Source organism: Micromys minutus (assembly GCF_963924665.1).
Source record: "Micromys minutus genome assembly, chromosome: 1".
Taxonomy (NCBI): domain Eukaryota; kingdom Metazoa; phylum Chordata; class Mammalia; order Rodentia; family Muridae; genus Micromys; species Micromys minutus.
In genome coordinates, this window is record NC_137969.1 from 95,310,810 (window position 1) to 95,330,073 (window position 19,264).

Here is a 19,264-nt window from a genome sequence, read left to right on the forward strand (position 1 = left end):
TCTATGTGACAGGGTCTTCAACACCATCCTATGTCGGTCTCCTGAGTGCTGGGGTTGTCGGCCATGTCTCCACATTAAGCTTTAAGTTGGCCAGGGCAGCCTCTGCTTAGGGCAGCTTTAGGGACTTTGAAAGCTCATGTGAGGTTTTCTGCCACCTTTGTGTGTGTACTATCTTATTTATCTTAGAAACTGACCTTATGTAGTTAACAACCAAGAGAAAAGACTCAACTAAGGGAAAAAAAGTGCATTTGTCAAATTTGTCAGTGACCTTAAGAACAGTCCACATGGTCTTTTACACCATAAATATATAATGCATATATACATATATATTTAACAGAGATTGAAAAAACATAATTTTTATCTTTTAAATAAAACATTGAAATCTTACTTTTTGCACGTTTTCTTTGTAGTAGTATTACATATGTATGGATGTGACTGTTTTATTTTCTAGTGATGTGACAAGATTGGGTTTCACTGAGCATTGGTATATAAACTCAAAATATATCTAGTATATATATATTTTTTGGTAAATAGTTTTAAAGTACAATCTGAAAATTAAAAAAAATTGCGAGTAAAAGTATTTAAATTATGTGATAAGGACTTAGTAAAAATGAAAACATTAACTAAGGTTATATATGGCAAACCCTTTTACTATGCTTAAACAACTTGTTATTCATTAAATGTGTTTTCACATAGAAATGTACATTTGCCAGATTGGTGCTACTTTGTAAACAGTGGTCAGCTCATGGGAGGCTCTGGCTGACTTGAGAATTAATAAAACATAGCAACGTTGTCTCAGAAGAAATCAAAAGAAATGTATGAGCAACTTTTCAGTAGAAGCAATAAAACCATCATAAAAAAAACAACTTAAGGAAGAAAGTTTATTTCCACTTTCAGTTCCAGAGGGTTCCATTGGGTACCAGAGGCTCCTGGAGACTTCCAGAGGTTCAGAGTCTTTAATGGTGGGGAAGGCATGGCATGCAGGTCAAAGCAAGAAGCTGTTGGGTTAAATTTTCATCTATACACACAGAATTGGGGGAGATGCAGAGGGGAGGAGGTAGAGGGAACAAGGAACAGGAAGTAGGCAAGGATATAATCAACCCCCTCTTCTACATAATTCCACCAGCAAGGCTGTATCACCTGCAGGCTCCATCATCTCCCCAGACATCGCCACAACCAGGGACCAAGTGTTGAAATGCGAGCCCATGGAGTGCAGGCTATTCAGAACCACCAGAGTCAATGTAATGTTTGGTTTCTGCATTTTTGTAGCTCTAGAATTTTGATAACATTTTCCACACTGCTTTTGTATATTTTACATGTGACAAACTGCTGTGCTGGACTCGACAGTGTTGAACTTCTTTCTTGTTTTGCAGTGTTAAAATCTCCATTGCATGGTTTTTTATAACACCTAATGAATGAAAACCAGAGCTGTGTTAGGCGCCTGATAGTATTAACATTTTTCTTTCAGATTATCTGCAGTTCTGGGATGAAGTAACTCAAGATGAACAAGCTAAAAGTGGTAGGAGAGAAAAGGTACCGCAGCCTTGATTTGTGTGAATGTGGTGTGTGTGGTGTGCAGGAATACACAGCGTACTCACTTAGACTGACAGCACACATAGATGCCAGAGTGCTATGTTTCAGGAAGCACATTGTGTTATTTCTGTTCGTTTTGTTTCTTAACACTTAAAAATCAGAAAACCTTACTAGTTGAGGTTGCTCAGTCTTGAGACATTAGCTCTATTGTGCCTGTTTTCTCCTGGGTGGGATGACTTTTATGTGGATGTGTGTCAAGGGCAGAATGTCACTTAGCTAAGCATAACTGATGCCTCGCCAACACTAATGGAATCAAGGCTTCTGCTTTGCTAGCAATATTATAGTTTATGTTTTCATGTATGTGGTTTTGCTTTTAGAGATGATATGTTACAGGGACAATGTACAACTCCCTAGATGATGTTTATTTCTTAATCATTAGGTTTTCTAGTTATTTTAACACAATTGTACCATCATAGATTGTATTGTTCCACTAACTGTATAGTTTTTACAGGAAGGTAGTCAGGGCCATTGGCTTTGTTTTTCATATTGAAAAAAGAACTTCCCACTCATCCACTTTCCTTCCTTCCCACTTTTTCTCTCTCCCTCCCTCCTTCCTTTCCTTCCTCTCTTCCCCTCCTCACCCCCATCCCTTCCTTTTTTCCTTCCTTTGTGTGCATATGCATGATTTTTGTGCTGGAGCATGTATGACATATTGTGCATGGAACTCAGAGGACAACTTCTGGGAGTCAGTGATTTCCTTTATGTGTGTTCTGGAGATTGAACTCAGGTCATGAGGCTCGTGTGACAAGGGCCTTTGTCTGCTGAGCCATCTCACTGGCCCCAAGCATTACTTTTCTGAACAGATCACATAGATAGCTTGTTTGCACTAATTAGTTAAACTTTGTAATTTCCAGTACATTGCTCATGCAATTTGTGAGGCACTGGCTTCTGTCAGCTGGTGTTTACTCCCTGAGATAAGTTATGCTAGATACTTATTGTTTGTAGTTTAGGCTGGTTAGTCATTATAAATCTTCACTGTACTACATCAGTTTATAATTTCTATCAGTTACTTCTTGCGTTATTCACATTGCTGTGGGCAGAGCACCTTGCAAACAGCTTAAGTGTTAAGTCTATGTGACTGGCCCCATGAATGTGGTAGAATGTCATGGTTCTTGGAGCCTGCAGTAAAGGAGAGCTGGCTACTGCCATAGAACGAAGGTTAGATAACACACTGTGAAAGCTCACGTATGTCCCATTCCCACAATTTTCTAAAATAGCAACAACCCTAGGGCCAAATCCTGTAAGTCATAAGTCTATGGAAGCATCATATATCCAGCCTATGGCACATTCCTCTTGTTCTGTGGGGACAGCTGAGTGCTGTAAGGTGAACTGAGTAGATGAGGTTCATGCCTGCAGCTGCTGCTCAGTATCAGCAACTTCAGGGATTCAGTGACCTTTGGCATCTGCACTGAGCATGTGCAGACTTTGTCATTGTTTCCTAACTGTAGACTAATGATGACTCACACAGGAGTTAGACTGTATTAGGTATTTCGAGTACTCTAGAGGTGATGCTGAGCACACCAGAGGTGTGGGAGCTACAGATATGGTACCTGTGAGGTCCTAGAATGGGATGTAATGAGGTTGAGAATTCAATGTCCTCCAAAGATCTGAATGAGTGAAACAATAGTTTCAGGGGTTGTTTTTTAATCATTTTTCTCTGAATTATGTGAAAACTACATCAGTTTCCATAGGAAATAGATTTTGTACGTCCCATATCCCCAGAGGCTTCTGTGGACTTTCTCCTCTTATCTCATGATTATTCCATGACCATGAAGTGAGTCTGCTTGGCACTTGGGATTCTATATAAACACATTATTGTGCACATGTGTGTGTGTGTACATGCTTGTGTGTTGGGTGTAGGCATGCTTGAGCCGCGATGCTCAGGCTACAGGACACACTTCAGTGTTGGCCCTTTTCATCTTGTTTGAGGCAGGCTCAATTCTTCTGTGTTGTCTAATTTATGGGAATGAATGTACTCAAAGTAATTCTTTCTATTTTAATATCTATAAAGGCTATTGTGATGTTTCCTGTTCTTTCTGATAATTTGCCTATTTTCCCTCTCTCTTCCCTTTTCTCTCTGTCTTTCTCTTTGCTTGAGCAGTTTGGCTGGAAGCTTATTGGTTTTATTGATTTTTCTAAAAAAAAAATAAAAAAACCCAAAACACCCCAAACTTGTGGTTTTAGTGACTTTAGTGGCTTTTGACCCATTTTGTTGTTTTCTCTTAATTTTCTGACCTTCAGTTACTCACTGTAGTTCCCCCCTCCTTAAATTAAGAAAACTCAACTGCCAGCTAAGTGACTGGGGACACTTCTTTGCTAATTGGGCATTTGTTGCGATTACTTTTCTCCTTTACCATTGCATTGTAATTAATTCAATTAATTCTGATGTTTAGTTTTGTCCATTTCAACATTATTTTAAAAAGAGATTCACTTCTTTATATATGTCTTTTTTTTGTATATGGGTGTTCTGTCTGCATTTATGTCTACACACCAGAAGAGATCACTGGATCCAGTAGGACTATACTCACAGATTGTTGTGAGCCACCATGTGGGTGCTGGGAACCGAACTCGTGACGGAGCAGCCAATGAGCAGCTAGCCAGTGCTCTTGACAGCAGAGTCATCCCTAGAGCCCTCAAGAGTACTTTTAATTATGGTTTACTTTTATCTTGATCTGTTTTTTAAAGTGTTAATTTTTAAGTGTGTGAGGAATTTTCAGTAGTTTTAACCGATACTGCTTTAGTTTTTATGGATGAGGAGATACACTGTCTGCTTGAGATCTCTTGCCTTTGTTTGTGCTTTCTTTTGCAGCCTGGTCAGTCTTGCTGCTGGAGAACTTGAATCTACATCCTGCTGTTGGGCGCTCTGTGAACCTGGATACCTCATTACTTTCTCCCATCTGTCTGTTTGATATTCCTATGTTTTATCTTACGTTCTGTAAATCTTGTTTCATAATTTTTGAAAGTATTATGGCATTTAAGATGTATCAAGAAATTGATCATTACAAAATGCCCTTTATTCCTGGTTGTAGTCTTTTCTTAAGTCTATTTGTCTGATGTTATTATAGCCATTCTGGGGTTTAAGTAATTAGAATTAATAGTCTTTCTCTTTCATATGTGTGTGTATATAACTATCTGTACATATACATACACATATGTTCATTATTTTAGTTTACTTAAAAACTTATTTTATGTATGTGAGTGTTTGTCTACATGTATGTATCTGTACCTTGTGAGTGCCTGGTGCCCTCCAGGGTGAGAAGAGGGTACTAGATCCTCTGAGCTGCAGTTATAGACAGTTGTGAGCTCTTCTGTGGACATTGGAATTGAACCCAGGTCCTCTTTCAAGGCAGGTGGTGTTCTTTAACCACTGAGCCTGCCCTCATTCCTCTGTTGTTTTACTTTTAGTCTTAATACTTCTTCAAGGAACTGTTCTTTTTGTTGTTATTTTAAAATGTATTTTACTTTTGGAATTAAAGTATAGAACAACTACATACTTTTTCCTCTTCCTGTTCCTCCCTTCAACTTCTTACATGTAATGAACACCACATATTCTCTCTCAAATTCATGCCTTTCTTTTATTTGTTGACATATATTCCTAATATACAAATCTAGCCTGCTTAGTCCATATAATATCAATATATATTTTCAGGGCTGACCACTTGGGATTGGATGGCCAACTGAGGGGGTTCTTCCAGGGTAAGGTTGTGCCTTCACTCACAACAATCCGTGGTTGCCCAGCCCCACCCTCCATGCTGCTGTTGGCGTTGTCCTTCCTCAGGTCGTGTTCAGGCAGCCATGTTGATGAGCCCTTCTGGGTGTTAGGTAGCTTCTCTTATAGAAGACAGGACCTCAAAGTAGACATCCTGCTCTGCTGCTGGAGTTTCTCCATCTCCTTCCCATAGTGCCCTTGAATCTGGGGAGCAGGAGTTGGGTTGTAGATGTAGTTGGGTTGGTTCTGATCAGATGCGGCTTTCTTTAATGGTCTTACCTGTCACAGAATCAAGTTGTCAAGGGAGGAGAGTGACAGTCAGCTGGAGGTGTGGGGGTGAGTTCTTAGAATATGCTTAGGAATTAAGCTGCTTAGTAAAATGAGGTAAATAGGGTCCTCCAGCATTCATGACCTTGCTATCTCTGAGTACTTGGCTACATTTCCAGTACCAGGCATGGCTTCTCTCTCGTTAAAAGAACGACCTCACGTCCAACTAGAGCTGTTGGTTGCCACCAGAGTGCCTCATCTCTCACTTAGGAAGTTACCATGACATGGGGGTTGCCATTGTGACTGTTGGCTGCCGTCCTCCCTAGGAAGTTTGTGTGACTCCATCTGGTACCATGAGAGCTAGTCTTCAGGGAGGAGGGCTTTCCGGTCAGACCCGTCTTGAGCAGTAGGGACTTCTTTCACCTCTGGGAGGCAACCAAGGGCAACAGCAAGAGGATGCTGCTTTGGGAGTCTCTCGGACTCCCTTGACCGACAACTCCAAAGGGGGTCTCTCATGCCTGACATGAAGACTATTATTAGATAGTCTGCGTTTCTTGGAGAAGAGCATTGTCATCCTACATGGAAAAATGAATCAAAGCTTGCGTAAACATAGATAAATATATATAACATTACAATTCTTTGTGGCTTTTCCAGATAGCCAGATATTTTAGTTCCTCTCATTTTTCTTCCTCATCCTGCTCTCTTTTTGGGTTGACTGCCTTCTCTTCTGTAATTAAAGCCCTTACCTATTTTTTTTTTTTTTAATTTTTCCCTTCCAGTGACTTCTATCCTGCACCCCTCTAGAGTTCCCCTGATGACTTCTTTATGCTTCCTGGTTCCTATAGTTACTACAAGGCAGTAGTCTTCATTAAAAACTCTGAGGATGTTTTGTTTAAAACTTTGAGGATGTTTAATAGAAAATAGATATAACCTAAATATAGAACACAGATCAAACAGTCTCAAATAGTCAACGCTGAGCTTAGACTTAGTGTGTAGCCAGTGGTGACCTTGAACTTCTGACCCTCCTGTTTCCACTTCCCAGGTGTGATGCTAGGACTATAGGTGTGCAGCACCAAACTAGTTTTATGAGGCTGGACATTGGATCTAAGGTCATGTTAGGCAAGCATGTTAGGCTCCCAACTGAGCCACACGCCGAGAGTTGAAGCAGAACTTTATATAAATAAGGCAGGATGGTTCAGTCTTGATCATGCCTGGAAGACCATGTTCCATGTGACTAAGGAAAAGAAGCACAGACTTGAGTACTTCATTGTTTTAAACCACATGTCCGTCACACTTTCATCTTTGCCTCTGACCATGTTCTGGAGCGGAAGGCAGCCAGCCACAGTCAGCGGTAAATGGTTCCGTTCACATCTGAGGTGAGTGCTGCACTCAGCCAGCTAAAGTAGCCAGGGCACAGAGAGGAGGTGGCAGCGGCCTCATCAGCTCCAATGGGACCCCACATCTCCCTCGCCAAGACTCAAGGAATATCATAAATGAGGTTGTACAGGATGGGCCTTTATCCACGGCATGGTTGTTTTACTCAAGAGCTCACTCCAGCTCTTATCTGCCCAAGACTTCATAGGGTTGGCTCTCCACATTCTGTCACAGATGGGGGAAGAGCCAGTAGGTCCTATTCTCTCTGAGGAGCTAGTGGCCATTAATGGTAGCTGAAAAAGAGTCTGATTTTCTTCAGCACTATAGCACTCATACGTTGCCTGTGTTGTTAGAAAATAGCCTCCCACTAACTAACCTTAGTGGGCCATACACATGGAAGATATAACAGCAGGAGGGTAGACTTGTTGAGAGGGGGATGGGAGGCTGTGAAAACGACTACCACTTATGACATACGTATACATACCCATGAAAGGATAGCAGATGGGGGAAAGGAATACAATGCCAAGGACAGCTGCGGGGTGGGAATGTGTGCATCCCATCTAGCCATGTGTGGTTGGCATCTTCATGGAGCTAAACTCATCTCCCTTGTCCTCATTCTAGGGCTGGTGGGGGTTCTTCCCAGGAGCACAGGTACCATTGAGAGGTTGGGAGAAAGTGGGCTGACTGGGTCACCACCACAGTGTCTGCAGTGGCAGGATGTGCTGCCACACCCACTGAGGTCAAGGCCACTGAGGAAAAGCCACTGGGTGTCAGTGCTGTCTGACTTTCCCTGGTGGAGATCCGGGAGGACGCCAAGGAGCACACACCAGTCCTGTCTTGTTTTTCTGTGACTTTTCACCTGCCGGTGTCGAGGAAGAAGTCTCATTGAACACAGGATTCCTGCAGAGTCCGGCTCTGCCTGCTGTGTGCTGGCAGAGGTGGTGGTGGGTGGTAAAGTCTGTGCTGTGGGAGGAAATGGAAAGTGAGGTTGCAGAATATCTTTAGTGTGGTAAGGAAAGCATTAGACACCTTCCTTTGGAAGTAGTAACAGTTCCCCAAAGGAATTAAATTGGTTACCCTTGGTTGACTGATAGGGTAGCATTTGGAATATAGATCATTCTTCTGGGCTTACATGTATTTAAGAGTATTACAGTGGAGAGGAGATGATCTTTGCTTATAACCTGACTGGTCTGGCTTTTGTGTCCTGTTAAGGATTTCTTTTTTTAATTAATGTGTGCCATTTTACTGCTCTGGTAATGGATATAATTATATAAATATTTGACTGGTGAGATGGGTCAGTATTGAATGATAGTTGGCAACAAGGTTGAACCTGGGGATTCACATTTGGAAAGGAAGTTCTGAATACAAACATTGAGTCTATAGAAAGAGTAAGTATAGCCGAGAAAGCATTGTGTGGGGTCACGCACAGGCTGGGTGGGGCCATGCACAGGCCCTGTGGGGTTACATACAGGCCGAGCTGATGGAGATACAAATGCAGTGGGAGCATAGGTTCAGATGTGCTACTGCCATGCTTATGGGCCAGAGTGGCTCTTCTCTTCCTATTTATTGCTCCTGTCTCTAAGCATTTTCTCTGTCCTTTGGGAAAGAATATAGATAAGTCTCAAACGTGCCCACATCTCACTTGGCTAGCATTAGATTCATGGTTTTCTCTAGTGTGGCACCCACATGACTGGTCACAGCATCTGATTCTCTTCCTTTGGGCACTGGCCCAGTTTCATTTCAGTGACTGTGATGAAATATCCTGATAAAAAGCATCATAGTCGACAGAGCTTATCTTAGCTCAAGTTCCAGGTTACAGCCAGTAGCTGCAGGGAGTCACACAGCAGCTGCCTGCTTAGTTACTTGCTTCTGTTCAGCCAGCTTCCTTTATTCTTAGACAGCTCAAGGCCCAGCCCATGAACTGGTACCACCTATAATTGGTTAGGTCCTCCTACGTCAAAATGGTCCCCACAAATAGGACAACCCCATCCGGGCAATTTGCTATTGCAACTCTTCAGGCAATGATACTTTGTGGTTAAGTTGTCGTTTAAAATTAACCATCACAGGCATGTTTAGAATTACATTTGTTTAAAATTCAGTTGTGGGTGTGACTTGCTTGAGGAGCTCCTGGGAATTTCCAGAATGTAGGTCAGTGTCTTAAAACAGGCAGCATGTGTAAAGACACAGAAAGAGCAGACGTGGATATCCTTTTAGTTGCAGCAGAGAAACAGGATCCGCTGACAGAAGATCCTAGCTGATACGTGTGCTGGTGGCTGTGATCTAGTTGAAGGGATCATCATCATCATCATCATCATCATCATCTCCTCCCCTCCTCCTTCCTCTCCTCCCCCCTCATCCTCCTCTTCCTCCTTTTCCTCCTCTCCCTCCTCCTCCTCCTCCTCCTCCTCCTCCTTTGTTTCCTCTCCATGCTCCTCTTTCTTTCGTTTTGACACAGTTATTTTTGTAATCCTGACAGATGGTGTCTTAGGGTTTCAGTTGTTGTGATAAAGGCAACTTATAGAAGAAATGTCATTTAGCTTATGTTTTTAGATATGGTCCATGATCACTGGTGGCAGAACAATAGCTGAGTGCTCACATCTTGAACTCCAAGCAGGACACTGAGCGTACACTGTGGATGGGACAGTTTTTTTTGAAGCCTCAAAGCTTGCCCCTACTGACAATACCTCCTCCAATAGGGCCACAACCTCCTAATCCTTCCCAAACAGTTCTACCAACTGGGGACCAAGTATTCAGACTTAAGAACCTATGGGGGCCATTCTGTGAATGTCGGCCATTCTCATCCACAGATGGTAAATCAGATCAGACACAATTCCAACATACCAGCCAGAGAGAGACTTACAATTACTATTATTATTGTGTGTATGATGTGTGTGTGGGTGGGTTAGGTGAGCTGCACACATGCTGTGGTGTGTGGGAAGGACAGTGGACACTCTGTGGAGTTTGTTCTCAGAAGAGAGCTTTTAAGGAATGAGAATACATTGCTCTTCTGCCAAGACTCAACCCAAGTTCTCAGAGTGGCTTCCTGCTCCCAAGTACACTCTGTTCTGACTGCTGTCCTTGCTTGTCTCATGGCTACTCCAGCCACTTTGCCACCTCGGATGCACATGCACATGCTTGTCCTGGGCTCATCTTATTTTCATCAGAATTGCCTTTAGATGGCACCTTTAAGGAGGTGTTCATGGAGACTGTTTACCCTTGCACTCTACTGATACCATTAACTCTACCCTGCTTCTCCCTCCAGATCCCTTCCCACTACCCGAAAAGCCTTGTAATTCGTGGATTTACTTATTTGACCTGTGCATTAGAGGCAGATTATTTTAATTTATTCTTTAATTAATTTATTCTTAAGTTCTTCCAAGTTCTGGATTTACAGGCACAAGCCACTGCACTTGGCTTGGGAGGGATGTTGATTCAAGTCTGTTGGCAGTAGAGCCAGGTGATGTGTACACACTCAACTAACGAGTGAGCCTGAGCACAGGGCAGCTCAGATAGGACGAGTGTGCACAGTGGCATAGTGGATGGAGCATGGAGGGTGTCTGCAGGGGGTGGCAGGTGTGAGATGGCGAGGATGGAGTGGGACAGGGGAAAGGGTTTCCGTTTTGAGAAGAGCAGAGCAGATATAAAGGCTTGGGGAGGAACCGTGGTGGGGGTGAGAGGATTCCTGGCTGGTGAGTACGTCGTGGGGGTGAGAGGATTCCTGGCTGGTGAGTACGTCGTGGGGGTGAGAGGATTCCTGGCTGGTGAGTACGTGCTTGTTTGTGGTTTTCTGAAATGGAATGCACTTCTCCATCAGAAATTCAGTGAGCGCTGTGACATGAAAGTGGTTACTGTGTGCATTAAATAGTGATCTCTTCGCAGTTGGCACAGAATCCACACTAATGGAGGCAACGTTCTTTTTAGCCTTACCAATAGTTCTAGGGTTGTGGGACTCCTGGCTCAGCTGGAGAAGATCAATACGGATTCCACAGAGTCAGATACTGCCAGATGTGTTACATCCAAAATTCTTCATTTGGCTCAAAGTCAAGGTAAACTTTGTCCCTTCCTTGTTTTATGGAATACTTTTCAATTCTTTAAAGTACACAGTAAGAGTGTCCTGACTTTCGATATGAAGAATATTCCAGTTCTTGATGTCTGGATGGAAGTAGGAGACCGGGTGCCTTTGGAAATTGATTCTCAGTATGCTTTCGAGATTTGATCCCTGTTCTGATAGGAATCTGAGGGACCCTTATGCAGGAAACATGTATTTTTGTTCTGCCTCAGAGGCCACAGTCGATGGCCAGGTGCTCCGTTGTCTTTGGCCCCTTAGGAGGCGGCATGCTATGGTGGAAGAGTGTGGAGCAGCCAAGTTGTCAACATCATGACAGCCAGGAACAAGAGAGCCTGCAGGCATGGCTGTCCCCTCACTTCATTCTCTCTGAAGCCCCCGTGTATTATTGCTCCTGCTCACATTCTCTACTTTAGTCCATGTGTCTGGAGTGCCTCACAGACGCGGGCGGGGGACCGTGGGCTCTGCTCATCTCCTAGGCTTCTCAGTTTACATCTGCTTACAAATCACCAAAACACACCTTGTATCCTAACTTCCCATCCCACACAGTATCACCAGCCCCTGTAAAACCACACCCCTGAAAAACAGTCTGAACAACTTCAGTATTTCATTCAAGTCCATCCCAAAGGCTCTTCTGAGACTGAGTCTCTGCTGTGAGTCTCAGTGAGATCCAGAGAAACCTGTGTGCGTCTAGTACACAGGGAGTAGACAGTGTTCCTTCCCAGCCTGGTAAACCACACCGCCTACTTCTCCGTGACATATGGGACATGTGCTGGCGTGATGTGAGCTCTCAAGGGCTGGAATCTTCCTGGCCCTCGAGTGTTTTCAGCTGTATCCCACCTGGCTTCTTCCCTGGGGGCAGGGTGGGGTTCTGCTTGCTGCCTGCAGATTTCCTCAGGAGGTGTGCATGCTTCTGGGGTCTCCATCTCCCGTTCATCATTCTTGTCCTGAGAATGGTCTTTGAACAGGCTTTCAGATTAGAGCACAGGAGAAAGTTTGTTGTGAGGAGGCCAAGGATCTATGGTGTTGAAGTGGATTCTCCATATGGACAGCACAGTCTCCGGGGACGATGGGAGACCTGGAGTAGAGTGGAAAGCCTGGGTCAGAGCTTTGTTTTCACTCAGCAGGAATTGCTGAGGGACTTAGAGGCTGTGTGGACTTTGTTCACAGCCACACGGGTCCCACTGGTGGAAGCTGAGGATTTGGTGGCTCCTTAGTGATGCAGAGCTCTGTCTGTCTGTGTTTTCTGAGTATGTCTGTAACATTAGTATCCACAGTGACTTGGCTGTATAAGGCACCAGCCCTGCTTTATATATCAAGGATTTCCTGGCTCTTTGAAGTAGTATTTTGTTTTCTTGTAAGATTTAATATTTTTTTGTAGGGGCAGCTGGGCTGAGTAAAAGATAAAAGACTGCCAAAGGAATATATACATAAAAAGTTTGAGTTTAAGAGCCCAGTAGGTGAGTTTGCCATGCTGGTCGGCATAAGAAGGGTGCAGTGAGCAGACGTGAGGAATGTTTTACATTTTCGTGACATTTCACGGGCTGGTTTGTGTAAGTTGTGACGGTCACGTGGACTGCTGTGAGATGATGCCTGAGAGGAGGTCACTGTTAGTGACAGATGCTCAGCTCAAGTCCTGCACCTTTATTCAGCATGCATGCCAACTGTCACAAACTTACGCTGAAACCTGCGTGTGCATTGCACTGTAGTGATCCCTGCGTTAGCTAGCGCACCTGCTCTGAGTGGACACGAGCCATGCTAGGATGCAGAGCTTAATTCTAATAGGAAACACCAGGAAGAGAACTTAAATTGTTAACAGTTTTAAAAACCAACACATTAGAAGGCAGGAAAGGGTGAGTAGGTGATGGTAGGAGACGTGGACACTTAGGGAAAGGCTTGGTTTCAGTCTTTCCCCAGGGACCATTTTTGATGATATTTTTCTCCCTTGCAGGACTCTGCCCCTAAACTCCCTTGATTATCTCCATTTGGAACATTGACTTCAGCCCTCCTGTTCTTGACGTTTAATTACATATTCCACACTGAGAGGGAATTCCTTGTCTTTCATTTTTTAGATCTCAAAATGTTGAGATTAATGTCATGATCCTCTGTATCAACACAATTGTGGCATTAATATTCAAGTCTGAAAAGTAGAGAAGGGATGCAAACCTCCATTGCATGACTGTGTCAGAGTGATCTCGTTCCTCTTAGAGAAGTACACTAAGTTCCTCTAAGTAGAGGCGGTGGGCTCTGGATTCTGAGGCACTAGAACCACCCTGTCTGCTTCATTCTGTCACGAGGTGCCTCTATGCAGACCCCTGGTTGGAGAGCTGAGGGGTAAACTGACATGGCTTAGGGAGAACATGCAGTAGGAAAGGCTGGGTCTCTTCTTGTTATGTCTTTATCTCTCTTGTGAATGGGAGAGTTGTGAGGAAGATGCAGGAACTTCCAAGTGGAATAGAAATATTTGCACAAGGGCTGGAGAGATGGCTTGGCAGTTAAGAGTGCTGACTGCTCTTCCAGAGGTCCTGAGTTCAATTCCCACAAGGAGGCTCACAACCATCTGTAATGAGATCTGATGCCCTCTTCTGGTGTCTGAAGACAGTGACAGTGCATTTATGTACGTGAAATAAATAAATAAATCTTAAAAAGAGAAGAATTCACACAGTCCCCATCCCACCTGTAGGACAGTCATGTGAGTGGCAGCACCTTTAGCTTCTCACAGTGAAGTCCTTCCTTAGGTTCTTCAATCATGTGACTCAGAATTTCGAGTAGTACTAAATACATTGAATGTATTTGAGCACAGCCTTAGATTTTGTCTGTCATCTGTAGTAAGGAACAGTTTCCCAGCTCACTGCCCGCTCTCATTTTAAGATATTTGGAAGGGTCAGCAGGGACTTTTATAGTTGATGATAGCTGGAAGAGAAAGTCTTGGTAGCTGAAAGTGGAACCATAACCACAGCAGAATTACTAGCATCAGAGGGAAGGCTGTGCAGGAGCCAGTTTGTGCTGAGACAGTGTTTGCTATGTGTAGCAAGCAGTAGGAATTCCTTTTGGTTCCTGTTTAAAGAAATATCTTTTTTTACTTTTCAGAAAAAACAAGGAGGGAAATGACAACCAAAGGTTCTACAGGCATGGAAGTTTTATTGTCAACATTGGAGGTATGTCTCTAACAGCCTTCACTGGGGTTACTATCATAGGAGGAGTGCTGAAGTGAACACAGATACACACACATACTCAGTCACACACACACACACACACACACACACACACACACACACACACACACACACACAGGACGAGGGATATTGAAGTGAATACACACCTGAGTTTGCTAATTTATATTAGGTAAACATCTGTTTCCCATTGATTATAATAACTAAAATTTATCTTAGATATTTTTTAAAACTTCTTTTAAAATTTTTTATTTATTATATGTATGTATGTGAGTACACTGTAGCTGTCTTCAGATACACCAAATTGGGCATCAGATCCCATTACAGATGGTTGTGAGCCACCATGTGGTTGCTGGGACTTGAACTCAGGACCTCTGGAAGAGCAGTCAGTGCTCTTAACCACTGAGCCATCTCTCCAGCTCTAAAACATTTTTTTAAGATTTAGATTTTTTTTTTTAAATTTTACTGTGTTTGCATAGGAGAGTACGGTCCACATGTGGTTGCCAGAAGGCAGTTCCATGGAGTTGGTTCTCTCCTTCCCCCTTTAGATGGGTTCTGAGGATTAAAGTCAGGCCCTAAGCTTGTGCCACAAGCATCTTCATCTGCAGAGCCATCTGGCAGGCTCCAAACTGGAATCTTTGTATTAAAAAAAAAAGCATATTTCTTATTGCCTTTTCATCTGTACCTATCAGCACGTATGTTCATGTGGAGCAGGTGCCCATGGAGTCCGAAGGCACCGGATCCTCTGGAGCTGGAGTTATAGGTGCTGTGAGCTGCCTGATGTGGGTGCTCAGAGTGTAAAAGCACCTACTTCAAAGTCTGATGTCCTTAGTTCAAGTCCCAGTACCTACCCAGTAGAAGGGAGAACCTATGCCAGCATCTTGTCCCATGAACTCCATGTCACCTCCATAGACACACATACAGAAGTCAATATGCTAGTGTAAGAAAAGTGCTGAATGCCCTGAGGTTTTAGTAAGTGAACAGTGGAGGTCAATGCTATCGTGCCCAGAGAGGTCAAAAAGGTCATTTGTCAGACACGGGTCGGTACCTGGAGATTAAAACATTTGAAATAAAACCTTTAGTGTTTTAATAAGACAAATCAACTATTTGTTTCAGAACACGAAAGATCTTCAAACTATACTTAATATCCTAAGCATTCTCATTGAGCTGGTATCATCTGGTGAGTTTTGATTCACTTTGATTTGGTTTGTATTTGTAAATAGTGACTAGGAGTGTGTCCTGTGTACATCATTTAAATTCCCTTGATGTGCTGAAATTTGGGACATGAAATGTTATGTTCCTGTTGTTGTTTCTTGTATGAGGGATGAGGGAAGAGGGAAGGGGAGATGGATGGAGAGATGAGGTGGGGGTAGGTTGGGTGCATGTGTATTAGACAACATTGGGCATCCTCCTTTCTTATCTGCCACCTTGATCCTTTGAGGCAGAATTTGAACCTGGAGCTAGAGGTTTTCAGGTACGCTAGTAGCCAGTAAGCTCCACTGATCTTCCTGTCTTGGGTCCCCACAGTGTTGGCTGCTGGGATTGCCTCCTGGCTGCATAGCAAGCTCTTAACCACCGAGCCACCTCTGCTGTGCAGTGCCTGAGTTGTGGTGTCTTCAGATCCTTCTCATAGTCTCCTCGACTACTTTTGCGTGCAGCACCTTGAGCCCAGAATTTTGGTACAATTTGTGTTGGTATGTTGTGTGCTGCACTTCAGTGTTCCACTGTTAGTGAGACAAAACAAAAGAGGAGCTGAGTCCCGAGGCATTGGCAAGGCTGGATAGTGAGACCTAGTACTAAGACCCAGACTGATTTTGATAGTACTTGGTTTTAGAAGCCAATGGTTGTAACAGTTCTGGAATGCTAACTGATTGTAATGTCCACTACGTGAAGATATGCTGTTTGCAGTATTTTAAAATCATTTTAGGTGGAGGTCGAAGAGCGAGCTTCTTAGTTGCCAAAGGTGGTTCACAAATATTGCTGCAACTGCTTATGAATGCCAGCAAAGACTCCCCACCACATGAGGAGGTGATGGTGCAGACTCATTCCATTCTTGCCAAGATCGGACCAAAAGGTAAGAGACTGTTTTCATGATTATTGATCCTAGAGCCATCTTTGTAACTTTGAATCTTTGTCTTAAACTGCTTAATGTTTGACATTTAAAGTACTCCTTTTTCTTGGGTCTAACAGTGGAATGTTTTTTATAGTTAATAAGAAATGAGTTGTTAGAGATTTTTTGTCTCTTCAAATTGAGATTCTTGTCTACAAGACCAGCTAGAGAGACAGAGGATACAACATTTTCATTTATATAAACCTAAGAATATTCTACCATGTCTAGTTATTTTGATGTCTAATTCATTTTCTGTAAGCACATCTGTTAACATTTCAGCTTAACTGTTTGTTTGATGCATTCTCTTTGGTCTTAGCTTAACTGTGAATGTGTGCATCTGATGTGCAATCTATCATCCAATAAATGTTATGTTGTGATGACAAGAAAAAAAAAGAAATGAGTTGTTTTGAATGTGGTATAAAAGTAGAGAAGTGGCATCATCTGTGTGTCTCCGTGCTTGTGTGTGTTCATGCATGTGCACATACATATATATGTGTACACACACATTTGTAGAGAATGCACATGCTGTGTTCAGAAGTTACAAGCATGTGCAGGTGATTATGCTCAGTGACAGTGTGTTTCGCTGACGATCACGTTTGTGTTGTGTGCAGTTCAGTGCTCCGGAAACTCCGTTTTCACAAAGACCAAAGCAGACATGTAGGAATCAGAGCTGCAGAGAGACGTAGGATTAAGAGTGGGCTGAGGACAAGGAGCGCTGCTTATTCAGGGGACGGATGTCACACTCTATGAACAGAGCCTACAGCACAGGAGTATAGGCCTGCAAGATCAGGGAGCAGCTCTGAGCACTTAGGCTTGCTCTTTAAAAAGTTTGCTCTTGCACTGCATCACATTGCCCTAATCTTGAAGGAAGTGTCTGACTGTGAACATGCTGCCTGCCTTTGTATGTAGGCATGCATGTCTTCATATAGCATTGCATGAGTCTACCTCATACCTTTAGCAGGTTTTGTTTTTTAAGTACAGCCATGTGGTGACCTTGAGACTAAATGTAGTACATATGTTATCTTGGCTCCTATTTTTCTTTAACTTCTGTATTTGAGATTTATGAGTTCCTTTTTTGATATTTTTTTTTAGAAAATGAAATAAGAAAGTTTTAGTAATTGATAAATATGCTAGTATATTCTTCTGCTGCTAATTGCAACCAAGTTACCTTTTCTTTTCATGAAATTAAGGTATTGATGTGTTTATTTCTTCCATTTTAGTTTACATAGGTCGTTGTTACTTTATTCTGCATCTTAAATCTGTGCTTTTTTTTTTTATAAAATCTTCATATTTTTCAGCTCTTGTTACTTAGTATCTTTTAATGATTGTGATCTGTTCATGTGATTAAAAATTAAGAACTTTTGCTCTTTACAGACACAGTAATGCTATGAGGTGGAAATGTCCATTACCCTGAATTGCACATATTAAATGTACGTGATATCACCCTGTATTTTATAAATATGTATAATTATTATGTTCATCAGAAATTAAAAGTAAAACATTTAAGAGATGAGAATGTCAGCTGCCTTGACTTGGTTGTTACACGTGGTACCATGTGTTGAGTTATCATCACAGTATCTCTTCTACTTCCTCGTACATTAAAAAACATTATCATTTTAAAGTGTGTATGTGTGTGCATGTGTGTGCATGCCCACTTGTACATGAATGCGGATGCCTGAGGAGGCCAGAGTTGTTGGACCTCCCTGGAACTGGACTTAAAATGTAGTCTGCAGTGCTTACTGTGGTCCTGGTGAACTGGGTCCCCTGGAGGAGCAGCAGTAAGCACTTCTGTTACGCTGCCTCTCAGCTCCTCGTTAGAAATTTGTTTGATTTATTTGAGATATTCATACTTTGGTAATTTGTATATTATCTTATAGGTATAAAAAGAATATGTTCATATTAGATGGTACTGGCAGTGGACATTTAGACTGTTTACTCCTTTCCTGTGTGTGCCCAGGGGATGCTACTGAGTTAGACTTACTGAACAGAAGATGAGTCATGCTTGCCTCGCATGGGACCACACATGTTTGGCTGCTCTGCCCCTCCCGTCTAACTCTCCTGTCTGTTCCTTGATAGCTTGTAGGATGTGCTTCAGAAGAATAAGGGGAATTGGAAATGATGCAGAATTATTATAATTTTGACTGTTTCATGTTAACTTCACATTTATATGAATGTATAGTTGAGTTTCATGTGTCTCTGCTTTTTTGGCATTTCTAGTGCTTGTGTTGAGGCACATGCTAGGCAGACTCTCTACCATGACTTATCCCCAGTCTTCATTGCTTTTTAAATTACTTTTGTACAAAAGTTTTATTTGAATACTTTTTTTTTAACAGATAAGAAGTTTGGAGTGAAAGCTAGAGTCAATGGGGCACTGAATGTGACTCTGAATCTGGTCAAGCAGCACTTTCAGAACTACCGCTTGGTTCTCCCTTGTCTCCAGCTCTTACGAGTGTATTCTACCAACTGTGAGTACCTAAAGGCGGCTGGAGTGTACTCAAGGTCCTGAAGTTATTCAAAAGAACTTAAAAAATCATTTAAAGTCAATATATCTGTATAACTTTAAGAAAAGTAAACATTAATGTAACTCCTAAGTCAACAAAAGGGATGTGGGGTAAGAGGTGAGGTGACCAGATCTAAGAATTGTTACCAGTTTCCTTACCTGTAAAGGCCTGGGGTAAAGGGAAGCCACCCATGGGAGCCTACGGAGTCTTGGCAGCAGGGGCATGCTTCTGTCTGTGAAGTGTTTTACTTTCCAACCAAGCACAATCCAGTCTCTCTGGGAAAGCATCTCAGTGAGGGACAGTCAGGTCAGGCTGGCCTGAGCATTGTTGTGTGAGTACCCTGACTGTTAACTGAGGTGGGAAGATTCTCCCCTTGTGAGTGGCGCTATTCCCTAGGCAGAGGATGACGAGCTATGTAAAAGTGCAGAAAGGAGCAAAGGGTGTGTAGGATGCATGCATCCATTGCTCTCT

The 19,264-nt window shown here is 42.7% G+C and overlaps 1 protein-coding gene across 4 annotated transcripts in view; it reads left to right on the top strand.

The window, feature by feature from the left end:
- Window positions 1-19,264, top strand: part of AGTPBP1 (ATP/GTP binding carboxypeptidase 1) — a 120,659-nt gene that overhangs the window by 14,772 nt on the left and 86,623 nt on the right. For all 4 annotated transcript variants that reach the window (XM_080914313.1, XM_080914311.1, XM_080914314.1 and 1 more), the window contains exons 2-7: window positions 1,469-1,533; window positions 10,865-10,989; window positions 14,100-14,167; window positions 15,299-15,362; window positions 16,110-16,256; window positions 18,626-18,757. In XM_080914313.1, the coding sequence (XP_080770439.1) occupies window positions 1,502-1,533; window positions 10,865-10,989; window positions 14,100-14,167; window positions 15,299-15,362; window positions 16,110-16,256; window positions 18,626-18,757 (568 nt within the window). In that variant the 5' untranslated portion in view covers window positions 1,469-1,501. The remainder of the gene's footprint in view (window positions 1-1,468; window positions 1,534-10,864; window positions 10,990-14,099; window positions 14,168-15,298; window positions 15,363-16,109; window positions 16,257-18,625; window positions 18,758-19,264) is intronic.